Below are 27882 nucleotides of genomic sequence, written 5' to 3' on the forward strand. Positions count from 1 at the left end.
GATGATGTGTCATTAGATCACAGTACGTGGAAGCACGAGGCTAGGCCTCCTCTGTGCTGTCCTATTTCTAGTCAGAAGAGCCAGGAGCCTACTTTTTTCAGAGCCTGTTCTAATGCTCCCTGCGTAAGCTGGGCCATTGCCTTCATGAAGCATAAATGATGACCCTCGTGCAGTCTTTTAAAAGCAGTCTCTTTTCTCACGTTTCCAAGTTTATGGTTATCTTTCCATTTATTAATCTATGTCCCAATACCAGGCAGGGAAGCCCTGCATAAGAAGGCACACCCATCACACCCAGTCGGGCGTGGGCCCCGCCGCTGAGCCTCAGGCAATCTGCCCAAAGAACCTGAGGCGCGGCGCCGCGGGACCGGCCAATCAGAAGAAGTTTGGCCCTCTGCAGTTTCCGTCCGCTCACTAGGAGGCGCTGCGGCCGCCGCCGCGGCTCCCAGAGCTGTCGCGGGCCGGGGCGGTTGGACTGGCTGCTGATTCTCGTGGCCATGGAGTGGGGTTCGGAGTCGGGGGCCGTGAGGCGGCACCGCATCGGAGGGGAGCGCCGGGACGGCCCGGCGGCCGCGCAGCAGCCGGAGAGGGAGGCCCTGGCGCAGGAGCCCCTGGCGGACGCGTGTGGCGGCGGCGGCGGCGGCGCAAGGACGCGGAAGCGGAGCGGGGAGGGGAGCGGCGGCGGCGCGAGCCGGGGCGCGGGGACCGCGCTGTCTGAGGCGCGCGCCGCGCTGGGGCTAGCGCTCTACCTGCTCGCGCTGCGGGCGCTCGTGCAGCTCTCGCTGCAGCAGCTCGTGCTCCGCGGGGCCGCTGTGGGCCGCCAGGGAGAGTTCGACGCGCACCGAGCCAGGTACTGCCGCTCTCATCAGGCCGGTGCTTTCCTTTTCGGCCCGGGGCACCTCACCTGAGTGTACCCGCCCCCGCGGGACCGCCCGGGCTCGCCGGCCCTGTCCGGCTGCACGTGGGGTGGAGTGAGGGTGGCCTCACGCATCCCCTTTCAGGAGGTACAACTTAAGGGACGCGGGGCTCGCGTTGTCCCCTGTTAAGCTCGTGTTGCTGGTGGTCAGGGCGATTACGTCGGTTTTTTCCACCCACTTTCTGGTTGTTAGTCGTCCCCCGTCTCTCAGAGCAACTTACACTTTTTACTTGCCCTCCTGCTATACAAACGAAAAGCTGTGAAATTTGTGAACCCAGTTAGGTTTTCGGGGAGGGTTCGGAAGGGAATAATGCACTGATCTAAGTTTTTGAGGGTCACAGGTCTCAAATCTGAGCGCTGTGGAGGTGTTCTCTGGAACACTGCACATTCACAATTTTACAGTTTCAGAAGTTCTGAGATTCCTGGAGCTTGTCCTTGATGTCTCAGGTTTTTTTGTTTGTTTGTTTTAATTAAAAACAAAGTTTTAACTAAAACTTTGCTCATTGGTTTCTTTTAAGTATGCCAGAAAACGTGAATTAAGTCAGAGGTAGTGTAAAAACCAAAGTGCATAAAATCATATGCTTGCAGAGTTTTCAATAACTATTGTGTTTCAAAAAACTTGTAAGTACAAAGCACTGGAAGCTTATTTTTTTAAAGGCTTCCTGAAACACACCTCCTCCCCCTCTTTTCCCCATTTGGAATGCAATGAAAAGACAAAAAAAAAAAAAAAATTCTGTTTGTTTTAGGGGTAGAGTTGGTTTACCCTGAATTGAAGTTACTAGGCCCTCTGTGCAAACTGGGAAGACTGAGTACATTCTTCAAAATCAAAAGTTTTTCTTTGCTTATTTAACCTCTTGACTAAATTGTCTTTGCTCATTGGTTTCTGCTGCTTAGAATCAGTAACCCAGAGTCAATAACCCTCCAGACTATGACAAAATAAAGTTGTTTGCTTTCCCATCTAGCCATTGGCGGTTACCCATTTTGAATTAACTTGCTGGTCCTTGTATTGATTCTGTGTGGGTGCTGGGAGAAGTTGGGAGTGGGTGTGGGTGGAGAAAACTGAAGGGATGAATTCATGGAAGGCAAAAAAAATGATGGAACTTGGCAAGTGATTTTCACATGTTACCTGAAATACTAAAGGCAGCCTTTTTTGTGTGAGAAGAACTTGTTTTATGTCAAAGAACTTGTCTTTTGGGTAGGGGGAGTGTGGAGGGAAAGTTGCTCTAAGTGTTAGTTTTCAGCCAGCACGCCCTGTCATCATGCTTCTTTTCGTTGCTTCCAGGGATTATCTTGAACATATAACATCCATTGGCCCCAGGACTACAGGAAGTCCAGAAAATGAAATTCTGACAGTACATTACCTTTTGGAACAGGTTAAACTGATTGAAGTTCAAAGCAACAGCCTTCACAAGATTTCAGTAGATGTACAACGGCCCACAGGCTCCTTTAGCATTGACTTCTTGGGAGGGTTTACAAGCTACTATGACAACATTACCAATGTTGTGGTAAAGCTGGAACCCAGAGATGGAGCCCAGCATGCTGTCCTGGCTAACTGTCATTTTGACTCAGTGGCGAATTCACCAGGTATGTGCCTGTTTTTTGGTCATTTTGAGGTCCTCATAGCCCAAAAACTTGGTTAACTCCAAACTGCTTGAGCAATTGTGGGACACCATTTTCTGAGACACACTCTTTTTTTCATTGTGGTGGAAGACAGGATAATTAGAATAGTATAATTTTGTTTAAGATTCTACCTTTTAGTATTCTCTCAAGTGCTTTATTTACTTAATTTTTAAACATTAGTGCCAGCAGCCCAGCTACAGGGTATCGAGTGTTTCTACGAGACTGAAATAGCCTTATCATTGTTACCAGTGTGTGTTCTTGAGTCCTGGAGTTAGGTTCTGCCCCTTCAAGTGTTTACTCAACTAGGTGTTGTGCTAGGCTCTGGGGATATGGGATTAAGGAACAGTTTTGGTCTTCAAGCGACGTGTAATTGGAGACTCATTCTCCTAGCATTTTCTTTCGACCAGTTAAGTGAGAATTTTGGTCCATTGGGGATGCCATACTGTTAGAGCACTTTGATTATTAATCCATAAATCTTGCCCTGAAAATAGTTTACCAAACTAGAGTACTTGACGTTTAGGACAGGGCCTGAAACAATAAATATTTGTTGAATGAATATCTCCTAAATTCAACCTCAATTTTTTTAAGTAAGATTCCTCAGAAAAAGGTTTTCAGTTGCTAGGGAACGTACATAGGGAAGAAGAGAAAATAGCATTTTACAGTGAGATGGCATCTGGTTCAGTCCCCTCATTTAACATAGGAATACACTTAGCTGACCACCACTGATCTTAGACAGGGCCTGGACCTGGGTTTTTTGGCTAGTCGGTTCTTTTAGCTGTATTTGAAAGAAAGGAGAGTATTAGGATGTAGTTAATACTCCCTTTGGCAAACTACTTAACCTCTTCTTTCCTCAGTTTCTGATCAGAAAAATAGAGATATAATAGTACTTTCTTAATGGTATTGCTTAGAGGATTAAGTGAGGATTAAATATGAGTGAAACAGTAGACCAGCAACTGGCATGAAAAATCCTTTTTTTATTAGTATTTATTTAATATTAGGTTCTTCCAGAATGTTTAAACTTAAACCAGGCTCAATGTAAAAGTTATACAAAGTCTAAAATAAAATTTATGTGCTTGATAAAATTTTTCATACTAGGATATCTTTAGTTGGAAATCTTGCCAGTTGCATTTAGAATGTAACATGCTTTTTCAAAAATCAGCGTGCACTCATGTTTTTTACAAAGTCAGAGATACCTTTTTGTGTTGGGGAAGTTAGTGGTCTTTTATGTCCAATTCAAAGCAGTAATGAGCATCACCCTTTGCTTACTGTTGTGATGCTTAAAATCTAGGAAGGGACAAATTAATACCATGATTATTTAAGAGCATTATGTAAGAAAGATGTGTATACAAGTGTCAGAAACAGTGCTAAATGTTGGAAATCATATATGGAGTCCAGGCATAAGGGTGGGATCATTTGGTTACTGGAACCCATTTTTAACTCAAATTTTGTAAGGATACCCATGCCAACAATCTCAGGGAAATTTCTGAATTGTTAAAAGATAGTTTTAAAGACATTTTATAAAATAGACTATCACCTAAATTTTTTTAGTGGATGAACAAATTGAAGTATGAGTATTTTTTAAGAGTACTTCTCAGCAAGATATCTGAAACTTAGGAATTGATATCCATTAGGAGTAATGTTACCCACAGAGAGGCCTTAAATACCTTCTTGGGTTTGCATAGTTCCAGGCTGTTATTCTGGAGGTGGCTGCAGTTTCAATGTTAATTCTAAATGGAAAGGGATGTTGGTTAAGCATCCAGCCCTTTTGATACTGTCCTCTAACTTTCCTTGTCTTTCTTAAAGACGTCTGACCCTTCTCTAGGTTTGTTCTCAGACACCAGAGCTATTAAAATAGATGATGAAAGTACAGTTTAACTTTTAATCCACCCTATAGAGATATGTATCTTTCAACTTCCATTTGTCTTCCTTTGAATAAAGAAAACTTTTACCGCTTTTTATTTTAAAGTAAGTCACAGTCTCAAAGACCATTTATTTCATTTGGTTCTTGAAAGATGGAACTTTTTATTGATAGCTACGTGTACTTCCTGCTCGATAGTAATGAGGTAATTATTACTTTGTTTCACTTTAATTAAATTACAGTCCAGTAATCACTACTAAGACAAGCATAGCTAACAGGTAGTTTCTTCTCAAGCAGGAATGAGGTCTTGAATTGAATAGCACCAAAACAAACACTTTAGCTGGCTGCAAAGCCGTACTTAAATGTGTAGAGAAAAGAAGGGAAAACTGACCCTGAGTGCCTACCACACACACACTAGACACTCTACATTGCTTTGTCATCCTCAGCACATCTGTGAGTAGGTGTCATTAATTTGCCCTCCAATCCAGGAAGGAGAAAAGGGGCAGAGCTAGAATTTACATCCAAGTCTTTCTTACTCCAAAACCAACACTAATCTCTGTAGCACCCTGCCTCCCAGTATATAAACCCAGAAATGCTGTTGCCTGGGTTATTACTGTGTCTGTTTACTTTGATGATTGATGATTATTTAAACTTTTCATTATGGAAAATTTCAAGTGTATACAAAAAGAATAGTTTAATGAACCTGAGTGTTCCTGTCACCCAGCTTCAACAGTTCAATCTTGTTTTTTTCTGTACTCCCCCCACCGCCTCCCCTTGACTATTTTGAAGCAGATCTCAGGTATATCAGCTCCTCTGTAGATATTCTGGGCTGTATGATTGAAAGATAAGAACTCTTTTTTTTGACTTGCTCATAATACCATGAATTACCTCACTGAAAAACTTAGTAGTAATTCCTTAATACCAGCAAATTGGAGTAGGAAATGGCAACCGACTCCCGTATTCTTGCCTGGAAAATCCCATGGATAGAGGAGCCTGGCGGGCTTACAGTCCATGGGGTCACACAGAATCAGACATGACTGAGCATGCTAACAATATCAGCTAATATCCAGTTAGTTTCTTTAATTACCTCTTATGGTACTTTTAAAAGTGTCTAAGTACAAAAGTCACCTTTATAGTCACCTTTGATTAATATCTAAAGTTTTTGAATCAAAAGGTTAAGTGATTTAATAAGTTCCTCTGTTTTATCAATTCTTAGACCAGGGATATTATTAATACTTGGGTCATTAATCCCCTTTCCTGTTTCTTACTAGGTGTCTTCTTTGTTTTTTCATCACACGATCCCCTTGGAGAAACTTTTAAAATATTGCTACACTATCCAAACTGACCCCTCTAAATGTGGAGTGATCTGCAGCTTTTATGATTTTGGCAGAAAAACTAGCAGGAAAGGAGTAGGTGGCAGTTGGAGATGACATAGGAAACCAGAAGTGAAGATACTACAGAGGATGTAGAATAAGGATAAATTAAATTGCTTTTGGTGATGAGCACGCCAGTTTTCAGTATTGCCTTAGGTCCCCTCTAGTTGATTAGTTAACAAATACTAATTGAGCAACTGCTGTGGGACCAGGCAGAGTTGGAGATACTGAGAGTAAGTCAGCGAGCGAACCAAAGATCGCTGTCCTGGAGGTCACTGCTGGTGGGTGCAGTTATTACCTGACGACGGCAGAGCTGTGCTACTGCAGCTGTTGTGATGCCGCCTTCGTAGGGAAAATCCGTTTCTTGCCATGATGGTTTGTGCTGTAAAGGTTTTAAACTCTGAGAAGCAAATCTGTTTTTCTGATTTAAAGGTGCCAGCGATGACGCAGTTAGCTGTTCAGTGATGCTGGAAGTCCTTCGTGTCTTGTCGACATCTTCAGAAGCCTTATATCATGCGGTCATATTTCTCTTTAATGGTGCTGAGGAGAACATCTTGCAAGTGAGCTTTCACTATGTTAAAGACTAGGCTTGAGTAATAGTGACAATGAGAATAGTAATAATAGTTAACACATGGGTTTTGATGGAGTGGTAGAAAATGACATGTGAAAGAAATACTGTACAGGCAGTGCTTAAAAAAATCGATAGCCACTTATGTATGCATGCTTAATTTTGAAAACTTAGGACAGATCATCTTGTCAGTGTTTTATTCATTAAAGGGCTCTCTGGTGGCATAATTATTTGCCTCAGGTTTTCTAGAGTTTCAGAGATGCTTTGAGGCAGGCACACGTCATGAGTGCCTAACCATAGGAATAGTGTCTTTTGTTTTGCATTTTCTTTTGCACAGGCTCACACTTACTAAAGATGCTATTTGGTTTTACTCATGGAAATGAGGCTGCCTTCTGTGATGAGTGACTTTCCACTGAGCAAACTGCACACGGCCGTTAGGCAGAGGGAGAGAAACAGAGGATGTCTTTAGATCCTGCCTTTGAAAAAAATGATGGTTCTATTTTTTTCTTTTTCTTTGCCTCATCAGCATAGACATTCCATCTTTTAAAACAGCAGAATAAAGACTCCAATAATATAAGATTGTTTAACCAATATTTGTTTTCTCCTCATTCAGGCCAGTCATGGTTTTATTACCCAGCACCCCTGGGCCAGCTTGATCCGTGCGTTTATTAACTTGGAGGCAGCAGGTGTAGGAGGGAAAGAACTTGTATTCCAAACAGGTATGTGAGGCTATGCATTGTATATTGTAATGCAATTTTTGTTTTTATAAAAGTGAAAACTTTCTGAATGTAAATAATCTAATGAAATGAACATTATTTTTAAAGCATGAGATATAGGGGTCTTGTTTTTGTATCTATTCAGCCAATCTTTGTCTTTTGGTTGGGGCATTCAACCCATTCACATTTAGGGTAATTATTGATAGGTGTGGTCCCGTTGCCATTTACTTTGTTGTTTTGGGTTCACGTTTATGAGGCCACCATCACCCTAATTCCAAAACCAGACAAAGATGCCACCAAAAAAGAAAACTACAGGCCAATATCACTGATGAACATAGATGCAAAAATCCTTAACAAAATTCTAGCAAACAGAATCCAACAACATATTAAAAAAATCATACACCATGACCAAGTGGGCTTTATCCCAGGAATGCAAGGATTCTTTAATATCCGCAAATCAATCAATGTAATACACCACATTAACAAATTGAAAGATAAAAACCATATGATTATCTCAATAGATGCAGAGAAAGCCTTTGACAAAATTCAACACTCATTTATGATTAAAACTCTCCAAAAAGCAGGAATAGAAGGAACATACCTCAACATAATAAAAGCTATATATGACAAACCCACAGCAAGCATCACCCTCAATGGTGAAAAATTGAAAGCATTTCCCCTGAAATCAGGAACAAGACAAGGGTGCCCACTCTCACCACTACTATTCAACATAGTGTTGGAAGTTTTGGCCACAGCAATCAGAGCAGAAAAAGAAATAAAAGGAATCCAGATAGGAAAAGAAGAAGTGAAACTCTCACTGTTTGCAGATGACATGATCCTCTACATAGAAAACCCTAAAGACTCTACCAGAAAATTACTAGAGCTAATCAATGAATATAGTAAAGTTGCAGGATATAAAATTAACACACAGAAATCCCTTGCATTCCTACATACTAACAATGAGAAAACAGAAAGAGAAATTAAGGAAACAATACCATTCACCATTGCAACAAAAAGAATAAAATACTTAGGAGTATACCTACCTAAAGAAACAAAAGACCTATACATAGAAAACTATAAAACACTGATGAAAGAAATCAAAGAGGACACAAACAGATGGAGAAACATACCGTGTTCATGGATTGGAAGAATCAATATTGTCAAAATGGCTATTCTACCCAAAGCAATCTATAGATTCAATGCAATCCCTATCAAGCTACCAACGGTATTTTTCACAGAACTAGACCAAAGAATTTCACAATTTGTATGGAAATACAAAAAACCTCGAATAGCCAAAGTAATCTTGAGAAAGAAGAATGGAACTGGAGGAATCAACCTGCCTGACTTCAGACTATACTACAAAGCCACAGTCATCAAGACAGTATGGTACTGGCACAAAGACAGAAATATAGATCAATGGAACAGAATAGAAAGCCCAGAGATAAATCCACGAACCTATGGACACCTTATCTTTGACAAAGGAGGCAAGGATACACAATGGAAAAAAGACAACCTCTTTAACAAGTGGTGCTAGGAAAACTGGTCAACCACTTGTAAAAGAATGAAACTAGAACACTTTCTAACACCATACACAAAAATAAACTCAAAATGGATTAAAGATCTAAATGTAAGACCAGAAACTATAAAACTCCTAGAGGAGAACATAGGCAAAACACTCTCCGACATAAATCACAGCAAGATCCTCTATGACCCACCTCCCAGAATATTGGAAATAAAAGCAAAACTAAACAAATGGGATCTAATGAAACTTAAAAGCTTTTGCACTACAAAGGAAACTATAAATAAGGTGAAAAGACAGCCCTCAGACTGGGAGAAAATAATAGCAAATGAAGAAACAGACAAAGGATTAATCTCAAAAATATACAAGCAATTCCTGCAGCTCAATTCCAGAAAAATAAATGACCCAATCAAAAAATGGGCCAAAGAACTAAACAGACATTTCTCCAAAGAAGACATACAGATGGCTGACAAACACATGAAAAGATGTTCAACATCACTCATTATCAGAGAAATGCAAATCAAAACCACAATGAGGTACCATTACACGCCAGTCAGGATGGCTGCTATCCAAAAGTCTACAAGCAATAAATGCTGGAGAGGGTGTGGAGAAAAGGGAACCCTATTACACTGTTGGTGGGAATGCAAACTAGTACAGCCGCTATGGAAAACAGTGTGGAGATTTCTTAAAAAACTGGAAGTAGAACTGCCATATGACCCAACAATACCACTTCTGGGCATACACACTAAGGAAACCAGATCTGAAAGAGACACGTGCACCCCAATGTTCATCGCAGCACTGTTTATAATAGCCAGGACATGGAAGCAACCTAGATGCCCATCAGCAGATGAATGGATAAGGAAGCTGTGGTGCATATACACCATGGAATATTACTCAGCCATTAAAAAGAATTCATTTGAACCAGTCCTAATGAGATGGATGAAGCTGGAGCCCATTATACAGAGTGAAGTAAGCCAGAAAGATAAAGAACATTACAGCATACTAACACATATATATGGAATTTAGAAAGATGGTAACGATAACCCTATATGCAAAACAGAAAAAGAGACACAGAAATACAGAACAGACTTTTGAACTCTGTGGGAGAATGTGAGGGTGGGATATTTCAAAAGAACAGCATGTATACTATCTATGGTGAAACAGATCACCAGCCCAGGTGGGATGCATGAGACAAGTGCTCCGGCCTGGTGCACTGGGAAGACCCAGAGGAATCGGGTGGAGAGGGAGGTGGGAGCGGGGATTGGGATGGGGAATACGTGTAAATCCATGGCTGATTCATATCAATGTATGAAAAAACCCACTGAAATGTTGTGAAGTAATTAGCCTCCAACTAATTAAAAAAAAAAAAATATTTAAGCACAGAAAAAAAAAAAAAAGCATGAGATAGTTTTAGCTTGTCTTTTTAAAGTTTTAAACAAAATAATATTTAATGTCGTAAAAATCCAGTAAATCATTTTGAGTTCAGAACTCAGATATGTTTAGTTAGGAGATATTGAAATCTGCTGTTGGTGGTTTCATGCTATTATTTTTCTGCTTTGTTAGAAATGTGTGTAATGGATTTTGGCCAGAGATGTCACATTTGTTAGAAACTTAATAATGAACAGTATCTTTAGGCATGAGGTGGGCTAGGGGAAGTGAATAAGGTGAGATGGGAACTTTTTTATATTTTTAGCACCTTTCACAGACATGGTATTGTTTACGTTATAAAGATATGCTAAGTGTGTCTTCATAACCTAAACAATACACATTTTAATATTCTCCATCCAACTTACTTTAGACTTTTTCCACTCAAAATAAATGTCTATTTTGACTTCAGTTAAACCTTTGAGGATCTTAAAGTTGCGTGGTCAGAAGCAAGGTTCTCCCTTCTTTTCAACTCATAGCTTTCTGCTTATTCTTCATCTGAATAGTGAGAAGAAGCTGGTATGTAATGTCTGTGGGGGTAAATAGATGACTCAGTATTAACCATTTCCCTCTAATTCTTGGATATTGGTCAGGATAGGAGAAACACTTGATTATAATAACCACCAGATCAAAAAGCAGTAGGAGAACATTCTGTAAGCAGAGAGGACTGTGTCTTTCTTTTCTCTGAAAATATCTGGACCACACATGAGCAAGAAGAGTGTGTCTTTTTATATTTTCTCTCCTGGAAGTATTCTATAAATTAATCCTTGCTTTAGTTAGTTATTTTTGGCTGTGGTGGGCCTTCATTGATGCATGCAGGCAAGAGGGGCTACTCTTCATTGCTGTGCATGGGCTTCTCATTGTTTTGGCTTCTCATTGCAGAGCACAGGCCCTAGGCAAATGGGCTTCAGTAGTTGCAGCATGCGGGCTCTGTAGTTGTGGCTCATGGGCTTAGTTGCTCCACGGCATGTGAAATCTTCCCACGCCAAGGAGCAAACCTGTGTCCCTTGTGTTGGCAGGTGGATTCTTATCCACTATGCCACCGAGGAAGTGCCACATACATTCTTTTTGTCATCACAGTACCCTGCCCCTGAACTTCTGTAACCCGGAGAAGAACCAGTTTTAAGGTTTAGTCTGTGCCTTTCCTGAATTTTTTCTGTGCATATGTATTAATGCATGCATACATATTCTGTGTGTATATATTAATATATGTTTCATACATATAATCCAGAGCAAATGCATTTACCTAACTCCTGGGTATATATCCAAAAAAACCCCCCAAAACCACATTAATTCAAACATACATGCACTGCAATGTTTCTAGCAGCATTATTTACAATTGCCAAGATATGGAAGCAACCTGTGTCATCAACAGATGAATGGATAAGTGTGTGTGTGTGTGTGTGTGTGTGTGTGTATGTACAGTGAAATACTATTCAGCCATACAGAAGAATGAAATTTTGCCATTTGCAGCAATGTGGATGGACTTGGAGGATATTATGCAAAGTGAAATAAGACAAAGACAGATACTGCATGATATCACTTACATGTGAAATCTAAAAAATACAACAAACTAGTGAATATAACGAAAAAGGAGCAGACTCACAGAACAGAACTAGCAGTTACCAGTGGAGGGGGAGGGGCACTACAGAGGTGAGGGAGGAAGAGGTACCAACTATTGAGTGTAAGACAGGCTCAGGGATGCATTGTATAACATGGGGAATCTAGCCCATACTTTGCAGTAACTTAGATGCAGTAACCTTTAAAAATTGTGTTAAAAGTTTTTTAAAAAGAAACACATTTACCTAGGGTTAGCAAGGCCAAGACACAAGTCGTTTCATTTATTTCTTTACATTTATTGAGTACTCACTTTACCGGTTTAATTTATAGTCCATGCTCTTTTTTACTAAATGCAGACAGTTAAGCTCAAGAATCCTACAGTTTACATTTTTAGATATATTGGCATTATTTAGAAGGATATAAACAAACTGTTAATAACAGTCACCACTGGATGGTGGGCATTGCTGATGGAGCTGTGGTGTGAGTGACTAGAGGGGAGGATGGGGCAGACTGTGAAAAGCCATTTTGAATTTTCCATTGCTTCATAAACTTAAAACCAGAATTGCCATTGCAGCTTTACTTACACTTTTTATAGTTTTTTTTACTGTTTACATTTTTGCATTTCATATGGGCTTCCTTGGTAGCTCAGCTGGTAAAGAATCTGCTTGCTATGCAGGAGACCCTGGTTCGATCTGGGTCGGGAAGTTCTCCTGGAGAAGGGATAGGCTACCCACTCCAGTATTCTTGCCTGGGAAATCGCATGGATGGAGAGGCCTAGTAGGCTACAGTCCATGGGGTCACAAAGAGTTGGACACGACTGAGCGACTTCACTCACTCACTCACTCACTCACCCACTCCAGTATTCTTGGGCTTCCCTAGTGATTCAGATGGTAAAGCATTCACCTGCAATGTGAGAGACCTGGGTTCGATCCCTGGGTTGGGAAGATGCCCTGGAGAAGGGCATGGCAACCCACTCCAGTATTCGTGCCTGGAGAATCCCCATGGACAGAAGAGCCTAGTGGGATATAGCCCATGGGAGTTGGACACAACTGAAACTGCCTGAAAATCCAATGGACAGAGGAGCAATATATATACAGTTTAAGTGTTTTACTTACTCTAGAATAAAATTCCCATATTTCAAAATTAATTTTCTTTGTGAAGGGGCATTCTACAAAAGATTTGTGAAGAATGTTTTTCCCTTTTCTTTGAGTCTTTGTATGCTGTTTCCCCTCTAGATTTTGATAGTTTATTCCTGTGGCTAAATGCTGTACCCCAAAGCTTTCTGGGCATTTTCTGATGGTCCAATACCTTTTTCAAAAGTATATCTCTCACTTCCAAATGTTCTTGCTACAAAACACTGGCTTTCTCATGGGCATTGCTTTTAGAAAGCTAGTTAGTGTTGCTTCCGTGTCTGAAGAGGCAGGCGGAGGCCTCCTGGGTCTGCAGTCCTGGGGAACACCACCAGACCACTCCGTCCTCAGCTTCTGTAGCAGGCGCTTTTATCCTGCACAGAAGTATTTGTCCTGCCTGGGAATGTTTCAGTTAAAATAGTTTGTACTCTCCAGTGTCCTGTTGTCACTTCAGAGAGACATTCATTTAGGGAGTTTTTAGTGACTAGAATAATCACTACTACTTAATTTTTTTAAAAGGGCCAGAATGCATGAAAGAATGGCATAATTTATCAGACTGGTGATATATATCATGAGTCAAGGCTTAATTTAATAGTTTTGAAGGTGTTACAAAATTCATTGTTTAAAATTTTAAAATGATTAAACCAGTAATAGATGTTCCTTGTAAAGAAATTATATGCTACCAACCTTGAGCAGAAGAAAGCCCATAAACAACGGGTTCAATGAAATCTTTTTTTTTTCCTCTTGTGAAAAATATCCATGACCCTGTAATCTTACAACCCAGAGCAAACTATTGCTATAGTTTAGTCTCTATCCTTCTGGGATTTATTTTTTTTTCTATTCATCTATATATAAATATATACTATATGTAATCTTGAAGTTGATTTGAACAAGTCTTTATTGAATTTGTTACAATACAGCTTCTGTTTTATGTTTGATTTTTTGTCTGTGAGCTATGTGGGATCTTAGCACCCTGACCAGGGATCAAACCCGCACCCCCTGCATTGGAAGGTGAAGTCTTCACCACTGGACCACCAGGGAAGTCCCCAGTAGTTTTTAGGTATGTTCACAGAGTTGCACAGTCATCACTACAATCAACTTCAGAATCTTTTCATCTCCCACCCTTTGGGGTGATAACGCCAAAGAGAAACCCCATACTCATGAGTGGCTTACAGTATTCTTTGATGTTCATGAATGTTGTAGTATGTATCAATACTTCATCCTCCTTTAAAAATTATTATTACTGTTACTTTTTGACCACACCACATGGCTTGCAGGGATCTTAGTTCCCCAACCAGGGATTGAACCTGCACCTTTGGCAGTGAACACGTGGAGTCCTGACCTCTGGACCACAAGGGCATTCCTGAGTACTTCATTATTTTTTATGGCTAGATTATATTTCATGTAGGAATATCCTGCATTTCATTGATCCATTCATCAGTTGATGGACATTTGGATTGTTTCCACTTTTATGCCATTGTGAATAACACTGCTGTGAGCATTTGTGTGTAGTTCTCTGTGTGGACATGTATTTTTATTTCTTTGGAGTGGATTCCTAAGAATGGAAATTACTGGGTTATATGACAAGTTTATGTTCTAACTTTTTGAGAAACTGTTAAACTAAGTTTATTTTAGAAGAAATGTAAATTCAAACAACAGTAAGAACTTTTTAATAATTAGTTTTGCAAAAGGTAAGTAGAATGATAATGCCCAATTCTGATGAATAGAGAGGAACAGGCGTTTTTATACACTATTGCTAGAAGTATAGATTGGTGCAGTTTTGGGGCAGTTTGGCCATATATGTCACTTTAAAAAATGTACAGATCCTTCTTCCAGCAGGTCCCCCTGTAGGAATTTATTCTGTAGAAACAGTTGCACATAGATGCATAGACCTAAGTCCTGCATAGTCTTCTTGTTTTTTTTCTAAGAATGAAAAATTGAAAACACCTTTCAGGTCCATGCATAAGAATAAGAGACTGTTTATATTAATGGTGACTTTGTTGACATTGAGATCTGCCTTCCCTCAGTATCACACATGTGCATAACTTTTACTTTAAGGAAGATGGGCTTCATTCTTTAAGAAGAAATTAATACACAAGAAACTGGGAGCATCATGGGATTTGGATGATGGTAGGAGAAAGACTATAAGGTGAAAATATTTCTCTATGAGATAATTAAGATAAGAGCTTTCTGGGGGAGGCAGGGTAGGTATTGATAAAGAACACAGGCTCTATAGTCTGCTGGTCCAAGTTCAAATCTCAGCTGTAGCATTGCAACCTTGGACAAGTCACACAGCCACTGCATACTTCAGTTCCTCATCTGTAAAACTGGGCTAGTATTGGTGTGTACCTTTTAGGATGAATAACCACTTGGTAAAAACCTCAAGTCTGTAATTTCTTGTGTAAGAGCTCCCTTTGCCTTTTTTATATCACAGCAACTATCTTAGCCTGGAGCTCATCTGCCTTCCCCATCCCAGTCTCTGCAGTTTTCCCTTTTACACCATCACTGGACCTGTCTGTGACCTGCAGGCCCCTGTGGACGATCAGTGAGAGCCTGGGTAGGGCTGGAGCACTGCTGGACAGCCATGGGGTCTGTAAGGAGTCAAAGGCCAGGTAGCAGCTACTCAGAACCTTTTCCTATTGATGGATCTTATGGCTTCTCAAATATTTTTTATGGTACAGTGCATAAAATGAACTTAAACTTTTATCTTTAGGTGTCTATTTCATCATTGATTGGCTGTGTTGGGTCTTAGTTGTGGCAAAAGGGATCTTTAGTTACTGTCCATGGGCTTAGATGCTTCGTTGTGGCAGGCAGCATCTTTTCACTGCAGCGTGCAGGCTCTCTAGTTGTCGTGTGCAGGCTTGGTTGCCCTGCAGCACGTGGGAGCTCAGTTCCTTGACCAGGAATTGAACCTACGTCTCCTGCATTGAAAGGTGGATTCTTAACCACTGGACCATGATCATTGCAATATCTAAAATAATCATTGTAATAACTGGCAACATAGGAGTGTGTTTAGTACAATGTTAAGTGAAAGAGAAATGTCAAGATTATACATACCCTATCAGTACATCCGTGTATACACATACATTTATAAGTCATACATAAGTCGAAGACATAAAAATGATAATAGTTATCTTTGGATGATGGGCTTGTGAGTGGTTTTTCATTTTTAAACTTAAACTTTTTATAGTGCTGTTATCTTATTATTAAAAGAAATTTTGTTTTCCACAAGGTTATTTTTCATTTAAAAGAATCATACACATTTATCAAAGAAATGTTGAAACACACAAAAAAGAGAATTAAAAAAACAAAACTCTTGACCTGTCTCCCCAAATCACCATAGTAACTATTTTATGTATGTTAAAAAAAAAAATCCAGATTAGCCTCGTATTGTTCTCATGTTTCATTTCAGGTCCTGAAAATCCTTGGTTGGTCCAAGCTTATGTCTCAGCAGCTAAACACCCATTTGCTTCAGTGGTGGCTCAGGAGGTTTTCCAGAGTGGAATCATTCCCTCAGATACTGACTTCCGGATCTACAGGGATTTTGGGAACATTCCAGGTATTGTCAATTGTTATGGACTTTTCTGTGACAATGATTAATCAAAAACAAGTCTTTTTGGAAGTTTGTGAGCAGCATTTTCTGAGAGCAGATTTTTATGTGAGAACTGTATATTCTGACTCGCTGAAAGAGAGCTCCTGATCGTCTCCTTTTCTTTTAAACTCCAGTTTACTTTTTTTTTATTCCCCCCAATTTACTTTAAATGCTTCCTTTTTCTAGAACATGTCATCTTGGCCCACAGTGTGACAGAAGACCAGGGGAGAACTGTTTAGCACTTCATTCCCATAAGATGGTAACAGACCCTTCAGGGATCGTTTTCATTGTCACCTTGCGTTGCCAACTGCCCTGGGCAGTTGTACAGCTTATTTAACGTGAAAATTTGGCTCTGGCCTGGGAAGGATGTAGATGGCAAAGTTTTGATGACCTCCCATGCCAGTATTCCTACTCCTTGCTGTGTGACTTGTAATGCCCCAGTCATTATATATGGAATTACGTATCATAGCTATAGGTTCTGTGAGAACTTCATCATTCCTTCAAGAATGTGACAAAGCAGTCATGGTCCTGCTTTGATGTCTTTTAGGAATTTAATACATTAAACAAAGAGGCCTTAATTGAGGTAGATCTTTAAAGTAAAATGACTTTTGTTTTTTTTTTTTTTTCTGTATGTCTTAGGAATAGACTTAGCTTTTATTGAGAATGGATACATTTATCACACCAAGTATGATACAGCGGACCGAATTCTAACAGATTCCATTCAGAGAGCAGGTTGGTATTCTCATTTAGACTTTTGATATTAAGATGGAAAATTATGGATGACCTGTGAGCCTATAGATACTGTGTTCTGTGCATTAGGGAGGCAGTGTATGGTGTGAATGAAGTGGGGCTTTGGAGTTGGACGAGGCTTTGAATTTTAGCCTCGAAGTCTAGTTTAGCAGTTAAGAACGTAAGACTGTTCATTATGAGGACTCTGAAAGGGAGCTGACCTAGGGTTATGCACACACTGCTGAGTATTGAGAGTGTAGCCAAAATGGAAGTTGTACATTGGAGGTGGCACAAGCACATGTTTGGGCAACTTGCCCAGGTATGGAAAAGTTACACTAATCCAAGGTTGGGTGGTGAGGACAGGTGAGCCAGTTATATAGGACAGAGGAGTTAAAATGTTTTCCAGAGACATCAGTAGTAGTCAGGGGAGGCGAGTCTGAGGCTGAGCCTTGCAGAGAGTTAGGATTTGGCACAGTGGGAAAGAGCCTCTTCGAGTAAGAGCTCTGCTTGAGTAGGGCTTGTTTGTGGCGAGGACTGTTAGACTACAGTGTGAATGGAGGCTGCATTTTTCAGACATAGAGGAAATGAGGCAGAGGTGTATGGAGGTAGAGAAAGCTGTAGATGGCTTTAAAAGTCGGCAAATGGATGCTGTAGGAATAAGAAATCATTAAAGGCCTGCATATGTGAATGAATGATGGTTTAAAATGCTGTCAGTCTGGTGATGCAGTATGGAGTGTATGGGAGAGAAGGGGAGAGAGCCAAGAGTCAGGGCTGTGCCAACAGTGATTTTAGTGTGGAATACGGAGGACCTAGACTGTAGTGCTGGCAAAAGATAGACATGAAAGCAAGGGTGGAAAACTAGGTACATTTTGAATGAAAACTCAGCAAGACTTGATAGGTTACATAGCAGGGATGAATCAGATGAATGGCAGCAAAGAAGACCTCAGAGGGTAAAGCCTGGCTGGCTGGGGAGAGATGACACCACTGACCATAATTGGACATGGGAAGGTGGCTCTTGCCCAGAGCAGTAGTGAGGAGGGGAAAGAGGCTGTGAACCCTGTCAGACACGAGACAGAGGATGTCTGTGAACTGACAAGATGAAAATGTAGATACGCCATTAGAGACCATGGCAGAACTGGGTATCTGGGTTTGGAAATTAAAGGCATAGTCAAAACCACAGAAGTCTGGAAAATGGAAATGGTTTTTGGAAGAGTGAAACAAACCGGAGCTTAGGGGAAGACATATTTGAAGGCGGCAGGAGAGCCAATGAAAGAGACAGTGTGGTGTCTTCAGTGAAAAGAAGAGAAAGTCCAGGATGGAATAAGCATCAGGAAGATGCACCAACCATTCAAAGCTTCTTATAATTCTTCATTGTAATTTAAACTCAGTCATTGATTGATGTAACAGATACTTATGACGGCCTCTGAGGTGCCAGCTTCTGCCTGACAATGACTCAGGCCACTCTCCAGCTTCATTGCAAAAGACTCTCACTCGTCATTCTGGACACTTTTCCCCTCCTCGGGGCCTTTATCTACACAGGTCTCTAAACAAAATCTCTCCCCCGTTATAGCTCCTATCCATCCTTTAGCTAGAAATTCACTTCCTTAGGTGCTTCCTTGATTTCTCCAACTGCACTAGTCTCCCTGATATGTTCTTAGGGCACTGTCTCCATACTATTTCTTTTTTTAATTGAGATATTCTTGATGTTCCCCTTTTTTAAAAAATACTCATTTATTCGGCTGCATTGGGTCTTAGTTGCGGCACACAGGGATCTTTGACTGGGGCATGCAGGCTTCCCCAGTTGTGGGCGCAGGCCCCAGAGCGTGGGCTCAGTAGAGTAGTTGGGGCACGAGGACTTAGTTGCCCCATGGCATGTGCGACCTTAGTTCCCTGAACAGGGGTTGAACCTGCATGCTCTGCATTGCAAGGTAGATTCTTAACCACTGGGCCAGCAGGGAAGTCCTTATTAATTCTTAATACATGTGTAATAACTTGTTTGGTGTCTGTGAGCTTCTTGAGGTTCTTGGTTCCCCACTGAATTTCTATGTCAGAGCAGTGTCCGCTACATTAAGTATATGTTAAATGAATAGAGACAGAAATAGCTGTTGGGTTTGTCACCAGCAAGGGTACAGTTGATCAGGGAGTAGCTATAATAAATAGGAGAGAAAGGATGAAGACCAGGTCACTGAGCTTCAAAGCAGAGAAGAAACAGCATAGAGGGCATGGACCTTATAAGAGATATTTAGCAAGAAAAATTGGGGAGAACAGTAGGATGGTAGAAAGCTGTTTTTGTTCATAGTCTTTCTAGGTACTCCTTGACTCCAACAGCGGATGGTTTATTCAACTTTGTTACCTTTCATTTCTTTTTACTAATAGGTGACAACATTTTAGCAGTTCTTAAATATCTAGCTACATCTGATATGTTGGCTTCTTCTTCTGAGTATCAACATGGAAACATGGTCTTCTTTGATGTGCTTGGCCTGTTTGTCATTGCCTACCCGTCTCGTGTTGGCTCAATAATTAACTATATGGTGGTAATAATGGCTGTTGTTTTATACCTGGGAAGGAAATTACTGCATCCCAAATATAAAAGTAAGTATTTTCCTCTAAAGCTACAATACTGGATGGGTATAGAGTTTACCTAAAGTTTTTTGGCACTTTTCTTGTATCTTTCCAAGAAGTTAGAAATCTTAAGAAAAATAACATTTGATTTACACTGTTGTAAGAAATTTCTTACATAAAGGACAGAAATGGTATGGACCTAACAAGCAGAAAATATTAAGAAGAGGTGGCAAGAATACGCAGAAGAATTACACAAAAAAGATCTTAATGACCTAGATAACCACGATGGTGTGATCATTCACCTAAAGCCAGATATCCTGGAATTGAAGTCAAGTCGGCTTTAGGAAGCATAACTACGAACAAAACTAGTGGAGGTGATGGAATTCCAGTTGAGCCATTTCAGATCCTAAAAGATGATGCTGTGAAAGTGCTGCACTCAGTATGCCAGGAAATTTGGAAAACTCAGCAATGGCCACAGGACTGGAAAAGGTCAGTTTTCATTCCAATCCCAAAGAAAGGCAATGCTAAAGAATGTTCAAAGTACTGCACAATTGCACTCATCTCACACGCTAGCAAAGTAATGCTCAGAATTCTCCAAGTGAGGCTTCAACAGTATATGAACTGAGAACTTCCAGATGTTCAGGCTGGATTTAGAAAAGGCAGAGGAACCAGAGATCAAATTGCCAGTATCCATTGGATAGAAAAAGCAAGAGAGTTCCAGAAAAACATCTACTTCTGCTTTATTGACTACACCAAAGCCTTTGACTCTGTGGATCATAACAGATTGTGGAAAAATTCCTCAGGAGATGGGAATACCTCTGCCAACCTTACCTGCCTCCTAAGAAATCTGTATGCACATCAAGAAGCAACAGTTAGAACCGGACATGGAACAACAGAGTGGTTCCAAGTTGGGAAAGGAGTTATGTCAAGGCTGTATATTGTCACCCTGATTATTTAACTTATATGAAGAGTATATCATGTGAAATGCTGGGCTGGATGAAGCACAAGCTGGAATCAAGATTGCTGGGAGAAATATCAATAACCTCACATATGCAGATGACACCACCTTTATGGCAGAAAGTGAAGAGGAACTAAAGAGCCTCTTCAGGAAAGTGAAAGAGGAGAGTGAAAAAGCTGGCTTAAAACTCAACATTCAAAGAACCAAGATCCTGGCATCTGGTCCCATCATTCATGGCAAATAGATGGGGAAACAATGGATCAGTGACAGACTTTATTTTCTTGGGCTCCAAAATCACTCAGATGGTGACTGCAGCCGTGCAGTTAAAAGACGCTTGCTCCTTGGAAGAAAGTTATGACAAAGCTAGACATCATATTAAAAAGAAGAGACATTCCTTTGCTGACAAAGGTCCATCTAGTCAAAGCTATGGTTTTTCCAGTAGTCATGTATGGATGTGAGAGTTGGACCATAAAGAAAGCTGAGCAGCGAAGAACTGATGCTTTTGAACTGTGGTGTTGGAGAAGATTCTTCTGTTGAGTCCCTTGGACTGCAAGATCAAACTAGTCAATCCTAAAGGAAATGAGTTGAATATTCATTGGAAGGACTAATGTTGAAGCTGAAACTTCAATATTTTGACCACCTGATGTGAAGAACTGGCTCACTGGAAAAGGCCCTGATGCTGGGGAAGACTGAAGGCAGGAGGAGAAGGGAACGACATCCATCAGATGGTCGGATGGCATTACCGACTTGGTGGACATGAGTTTGGGCAAGCTCTGGGAGTTGGTGATGGACAGGGAAGTCTGGCATGTTGCAGTCCATGGGGTCGCAAAGAGTTGGATACAACTGAGCAACTGAACTGAAGAAATTTCTAAATGAGTATCAGGGTGATATGCTTATTATACTTTTAGTCTTGGTGAGGCATGCAGTTTTTATGTACTTATGCACTTCATGGAAGTACTTCAAAAGCTTGTAGAAAATATTGACTTTTAGTGAAGAGTCCCCTTAAAAAATGTCCACACTGCAGACCAGTAGTACCCTGTTCTGGAGTATGAATGAACTGCATGTGGTTAAATTGGTCTGCTTCTGCTTGAACTATTTTATAGTCTTAAGTTAGTGTGTGCTGTTAGCTGGTCAGATATTTAGCAGTGATTTAAATATTCCTTAATCACTGCTTTTATTTTCTCATGCTGCTTCTCTTCCTGTGTTAGTTTCTTTTGGTAAGATTTTATATGTAACTTTGCATTCCATTTCTGCTGTTATTTCAGTACACAAAGCATTCCAGAGGTGATAAAAACCAAGATGACTCCCTTTCCCAGTCAGGAATATATCTGAACTTTTCCTGAAGACTTATCTCTTTGGGTCTTTTGTACCCACAGACTCTCAGCAAATGTTCATACTTGAATTTTATTCACTGATACTTTCCTTGTTGTAATGTTTAACAAACTTTACCCCTAGGAAATTTTAATATTTTCAATTATAGTGATAAATTTTGTTTTAATGTTTGCTCCTTTAATTTTACTAACTGCTTGTGAAATTGATAAAGACAGTGATCACTACTCTTGTTTTCTCTCCGTCAGCTGCTACCTACACAAAGGACTTCTTCTGTGGACTTGGCATCACTCTGATAAGCTGGTTTACCAGCTTGGTTACAGTTCTCATTATAGCAGTATTCGTCTCCCTTATTGGACAGTCCCTCTCATGGTATAACCACTTCTATGTCTCCGTTTGTCTGTATGGAACTGCAGCTGTAGCCAAAATAATATTCATACATACCCTTGCAAAAAGATTTTATTATGTGGTAAGTGTTGGGCTTTTTTATTGATTTCTTTCTGCCACCTTCAAGGATTGAAGACAAACTCAGGTGGGGTTCCTTATGTTTCACCTTTTGTGACACCAAAAATTGTTTGGCATGGTTATGGAAAATTGACTCCCAGAACCATGTTGACTTTCTGGAAAACTACTTATTCTGAGGGTTGCAGACTTTAAATAAATGAGTTTATATGGCTGGCAAACAGTGTTTGGGGTGTTGGTGACAGCAAGGTGTGTTAGCATAGTCTTCTCCTTCTGCTGACAGTGGCAGTTTTTGTAACCATGATCTTTAATCTGCCAACCTTCCCTGGGGCCACCAGTTATTTTTATTTGAATAGCTCTGTTCTCCATTGGACTGTCAGCTCCTTGAGGGCAGGGATGATGATGTTCACTCTCCCCTGTGCTGAGGCAGTCTCTGGCACAGAACTGACACTATTTTCTGCCTGGATGAGCACTGTATCTAATGCTGCACTGAACATGTTCAGTCTCCTTTACTTTTTTTTTTTTAACCTGTATGTTGCTGATACAGATTCTGTCAGCATGCTAGGTGGTCTGGGGGTTAATGACACATTGCTGAAGAGAGAAAGGGAAGGGAGATAGAGTTCCAAAATGACATATGCTGTCGTAGAGAAATAGCCGTATTGTCATGGTTTCAACTGTGTACATTTGTTTGGTAAAAACAAAGTTAAGTATTAGGTTTTTGAGAGACCAGGACTAAAAACTGAATAATTAGAGAGCGAGCCACTCTCATGTCCTGGTTTTCTAAGATAATAAAAGGGAAAATCTTTCTTTCTTCCATCATTTTCAGTATGGCATGTGCACACCTGTTTATTTCAGTTTTTCCTGCTGGGGATTAGACTGGAGACATGGAAGATTATAAACAGGATACTCTGACTAGCATGTCTTCAAGAACTGAAGCTTGGTCTCAGTTCAGTTCATGTTGGGATATGGTGTAAGGAGCCCTTCTGTGTGGCAGGCCCTACTGAAGAGATACATTGAGGTTAGCCATCTGTTTATGGTTGAGCCAATACTTTTATTTTCATGACTTCAGTTTCCAAAAGAATTACATGATGCGGCTCAATTTCAGGTATTTATTCTTGCTGCAGTGGGATGTAACCAGAGTGTGGCTGACTATTGTTGATATGGCATTGGGGTACAGTAAAGGGTAAGACAGAAATGCTTAGTAAAATTCTGTCTAATTTCAGTTGTCCAATTATGAAACTTTGGGCTGAAGGCACAGTAGAAAAAGTAATATTTTCATTTTTGTCTGACATTGTCTTTGAGTACCCAGTGGGTTCCCATCCTCGGGCCTGGTACAGAGATTGAGGACATAGTCTTTTCTTTGAGAAGGTCACAGTCTCAATTGGGGGATGAAATGATGGGGAAATCACAGTGATTTCAGTGTACTGGGATGAAGTGAAATAGTGATAGTTTCACAGTGCTGTAGGATTGTAGGGCCAGGAGAGATGAATTTTGTTTGTGAAGTCAGGAACGCTTCATGAAGGGGGTGGTGACATTTGAACTGTGTTTTTTGTGGCCTGAGTAGAAGTGTACCAGGGAACTGGTTGATGGGCAAAGGTCAGAATATACAAGATGCGTTTGGGTGACAGGCAATAAAAAGTTCAGTGTGGTGAAGATAAGGTTGATAGTTAGAGCATAACCCTAAAAATCACTGGGGCCACAGTTTAAACTTTCTAAGCAGGATATTGAATGAGAAGATTTGTGATTCAGCAGGAACACACTGGTAACAGTATATTTTACCAATGGACTGGAAGGGGGAAAGGGTGATAGAGGTGGGGAGAAGGGATTTAAGGGATGTTTGAACTTGGTACAAAGTGCGAACAGTGTAAAACATCTTCAGTTATTACAGTCTTCATTGTTGATGTCTTTGTTTTTAAATATCTGAGTGGAATTCTGCTTCAAATTGCATCCTGAGAACTATTTTATTCTTTTTAGAGACCATGACTCTTGATTAATAGTGTTGAACATCTAATATTTTACCGACAATAGCCTATCTTTCATTGTCCAAGGAGGTTTGCCAAGTGACCTTTAGTTTGTTTTGAAACACGTGTGACTGAAACTCTTTTGCACTTTTGAAGTAGGGGCTCTTTTAACAAACATGCCCTGGACTGTATAGAAATGAGAAGGCAGAGGAGAGAGAAAAGCTTAAACATATGTATTTCTGTTTTGGTGTCTGTGCACCGAAATTACAACTTTCCTGTTTACACTAATAGAATCACTGGTGTAGAAGTTAAGATGTATAAAGTTCATAAGGCAACTTTCTCCTGAAGAACTCAAGGTGCTCTACAGGAATCCTCAGACTTTCAGACTTCAAAGCTCAAGAAGTGTTGATCAAACCCCCCATGGCCCTGTGCTCTAAGGGTCCTGCAGTTCTTGAGGCGTGCTGTTGGTGGTGCTGCAACAGCTTATACTGTTCTTCATGTGGGTTCTTTCTCTGGTTTGCTTGACATTCTTTGAAAATTTCATGAATAAAAGAGCTTATAGAAGTGAATGTTTTAAGGGAAGTGCTTTCTTCTACTTTAGAACATTTCCAAAGGTCTCTCAGCCCAGTGGAGGGAAAGCTTATTTATGAGTAATGATGTTTTTACCCCAACTTGTTAAATTCTCCTTTCTGGTGCAGCAATTTGAACTTATTGCTTCGTGAGAGGAGGTAGCTTTGTCAGTGTTTACTTCATAGTCTAAAGAATAGACCCTGCTCAAGACAAAATGTAGCTTTTCTGAGCAGTGGAAATTATACTGCAATAAAAGATCTTGATGAGTTGTCTGTATTTTCTTTCTTTCAGAACGCCAGTGGCCGGTACCTGGGAGAAGTATTTTTTGATGTCTCGTTGTTTGTACACTGTGGGTTCCTTACAGCTCTCACTTACCAGGGGCTCTGCTCTGCATTTATCAGCGCTGTCTGGGTGGCATTCCCGCTGCTCACAAAGCTTTGCGTGCAAAAGGACTTGAAGCAGCATGGTAGGGTATTTTTGGTTGCGATACAAACGGGAAAATACATTAAGGCTTCCAGAGACTTGTCTCCTTATTTGGTTTTCTTGGGTAGGCTTTCAAAATTATTGCTGTTTTAAGATCACACAGATGTTTATCTTATATCCATCATTCTCACATAAATGAACACATGGTAATATATTACATTTTTTGTTTTCTTATTTGTATTTTACCCTCTCAAAGTGTTTTATCTCTCTTTATAACATGTACCAAAAGGCCAAGTCACTGCTAACCTAATTTTTGTTAGGTGTAAAGATACACTGTTGCTATTAAAAGCTATTATCTCACTGGAGAATTTCAGAGATGTATGTTTTCTTTCTCTTTTTCTCTAGGTGCTGGAGGAAAATTTATTGTCTTTTACCTTTTGGGGATGTTTATTCCATATCTGTATGCACTGTATCTCATCTGGGCCGTATTTGAGATGTTTACGCCTATCCTTGGCAGGAGTGGTTCGGAAATTCCACCTGACGTTGTGCTGGCCTCTGTTTTGGCTGGTTGTACCATGATTCTCTCATCCTATTTTGTAAGGAAAAAGGTTTTCATTTTTTTTTAAATTTCCTTCTTCATTTTGTATATAAATATATGATGAGTTTAACCATGCTAGATCTTATGAAATAGCATTGAAGACCTTCCCTGGTTTCTCAGACTGTAAACAGTCCGCCTGAAATGCAAGAGATCTGGGTTCAACCCCTGAGTCGGGAAGATCCCCTGGAGAAGGAAATGGCAACCCACTCCAGTATTCTTGGCTGGAGGATTCCATTGACAGAAGAGCCTGGTGGTCTACTGTCCATGGGGTTTCAGAGTCAGACACGACTGAGTGGCCAACACTTAGTTTCTACTCTTAAGCAAAAGAAATGGTGCATATTGTAGGTTCGGTGTGGTCAGAAAACGTAGAAGGGGGGTTTTGTTGTTATTTTTGCCTCCTCATGCTCCCAAATCCTCTGATGATACTTCTTTTCAGATAGCTTTCAAACCACCTGAATGTGAAATGTGTGGAATGAATATCAAGTGAGAACTGGTAGATTGTTTGGTGGTGAATTTTTAGAATGTGTTTTGAACTTACTGACTGGAGGCAAGTGTTAATAAATACGTGGTAGTTTCACTGTTGCTGTTAGAGCTAGTGAAGGGAGACTAATTCTGATGAGGACTTTTCCACTGTCATTCACCTGCCTCACTGCTGGCACCAGCAAGGTCATCAGTGGAGTCTGTGTCCTTGAGTGACACACAGCACCCAAACATGCCTTCATTTACCGAGTAATGAGAACGTGTTACAGGCTTTGTCATTTTGCTGTGTCAGTGTTCCGCCCTCAGAGAGAGAGTCCTGCCTCTGCCATGCCAGCTTCTCTTCCCAGGGACTCTCCAGAGGGGAGAGTGGGGAAGAAATGGTGCAGAGTGGATAACACCCACCCTGCTGGAGCAGGCTGCAGGCGGAGCTCTGCCCTTAGCGTGGTGTCAGCACTCCCCTGTTCTGTGGTTCTTTTCATTGCAGTTCCTAAGAGTAAAACATACCTGTCTTACTTGAATACCTGTAGTTATACTCTGAGACTTGAGGCTAGGGGACAAAACAGAAAAAGTAGTTAGGACTCTTAGAATTCTTTCCTCCATGGAGATAATAACGAGCTTTTCACACAGATACAGTAAAAGGCATCTCATGTGAAGACTAAGATCTAGGAACCAGAGATATGGTCAGCACTATCCATGGAAGGCCCTTCAATAGAGTTTGTCCTTGTTTAGTCACTAAGTTGTGTCCGACTCTTTTGTGAGCCCATGGCCTGTAGCCAGCCAGGTTCTGCTACCCATGGGATTTTCCAGGGAAGAATACTGGAGTGGGTTGCCATTTCCTTCTCCAAAATAACCAATAAATTGCTATGTATGTGACTGTGTCTGTAGCCCTGTAGAGTAATTCTTATACACAGAACTGTTTTTTTAAACTATTAATACTATGGTTAAGTCTTTACTGGTATTTGCAGGGATGAATGGAAAATTCTGAAGTGCTGTTTGTTCTCTTCAAAGTTTACTTCTGTTGGTTTTAATGTTAAGCCTTTAAATCCTCTGTGTTTCTTGATAGGTTGGCTGTTGTGAGAATTAAAGGAGTTTGTAGTGTCATCACATGGAGATTAGGTTTAATCTAGAGTAAGCAAAGTTATGAACTGGATCCTCCTGCCCCCAAATGTATTTAAATCATCGTCCGTGAATGAAGGCTCTTAATACTCATAAAAGATGATCAAAATGTGGGGCATTTCAGATCAGTTCAGTATGAACCGGGGACAAAAAGAACCCTGAAAATTGGGAGTGACTCCAAAGCATGGAAATCTTTGAAACCATAAGCAACTAGATTAAAGTTATTATCTTCTAAATTATATTTTATTTGGAAAGCTTTTGGAAAGTGCCTCTTGGAGTATTTTAAGCTCGAATTTGATTGTCATTATACTGTGAGATAACTCTGCTGCTCTTTGATGCTGTGGGTTACCATTCTCTTCACTCATTTCTTATTTGTGTGTACCTGTGTTATAGATAGTGGCTTTTTAATAGAGTGAGCCT

The 27882-nt window shown here is 40.4% G+C and overlaps 1 protein-coding gene across 2 annotated transcripts in view; it reads left to right on the forward strand.

Annotated features, from left to right (window-relative positions):
- Positions 1-446: 446 nt before the first annotated feature.
- The window catches only part of ERMP1 (endoplasmic reticulum metallopeptidase 1), a 47703-nt gene continuing 20267 nt past the window's right edge, over positions 447-27882 (forward strand). Inside the window, exons 1-10 of one of the 2 annotated variants that reach the window (XM_061132715.1) lie at positions 447-847; positions 2196-2497; positions 6197-6324; positions 6946-7051; positions 16095-16241; positions 16914-17006; positions 19380-19595; positions 22101-22321; positions 25137-25311; positions 25674-25864. In XM_061132715.1, coding sequence (XP_060988698.1) covers positions 495-847; positions 2196-2497; positions 6197-6324; positions 6946-7051; positions 16095-16241; positions 16914-17006; positions 19380-19595; positions 22101-22321; positions 25137-25311; positions 25674-25864 — 1932 coding nt within the window. In that variant the 5' untranslated portion in view covers positions 447-494. The remainder of the gene's footprint in view (positions 848-2195; positions 2498-6196; positions 6325-6945; positions 7052-16094; positions 16242-16913; positions 17007-19379; positions 19596-22100; positions 22322-25136; positions 25312-25673; positions 25865-27882) is intronic. The other variant, XM_061132716.1, reaches the window with a different exon arrangement.

This window comes from Dama dama, chromosome 29 (genome assembly GCF_033118175.1).
Source record: "Dama dama isolate Ldn47 chromosome 29, ASM3311817v1, whole genome shotgun sequence".
In the NCBI taxonomy this organism is placed as follows: Eukaryota; Metazoa; Chordata; class Mammalia; order Artiodactyla; family Cervidae; genus Dama; species Dama dama.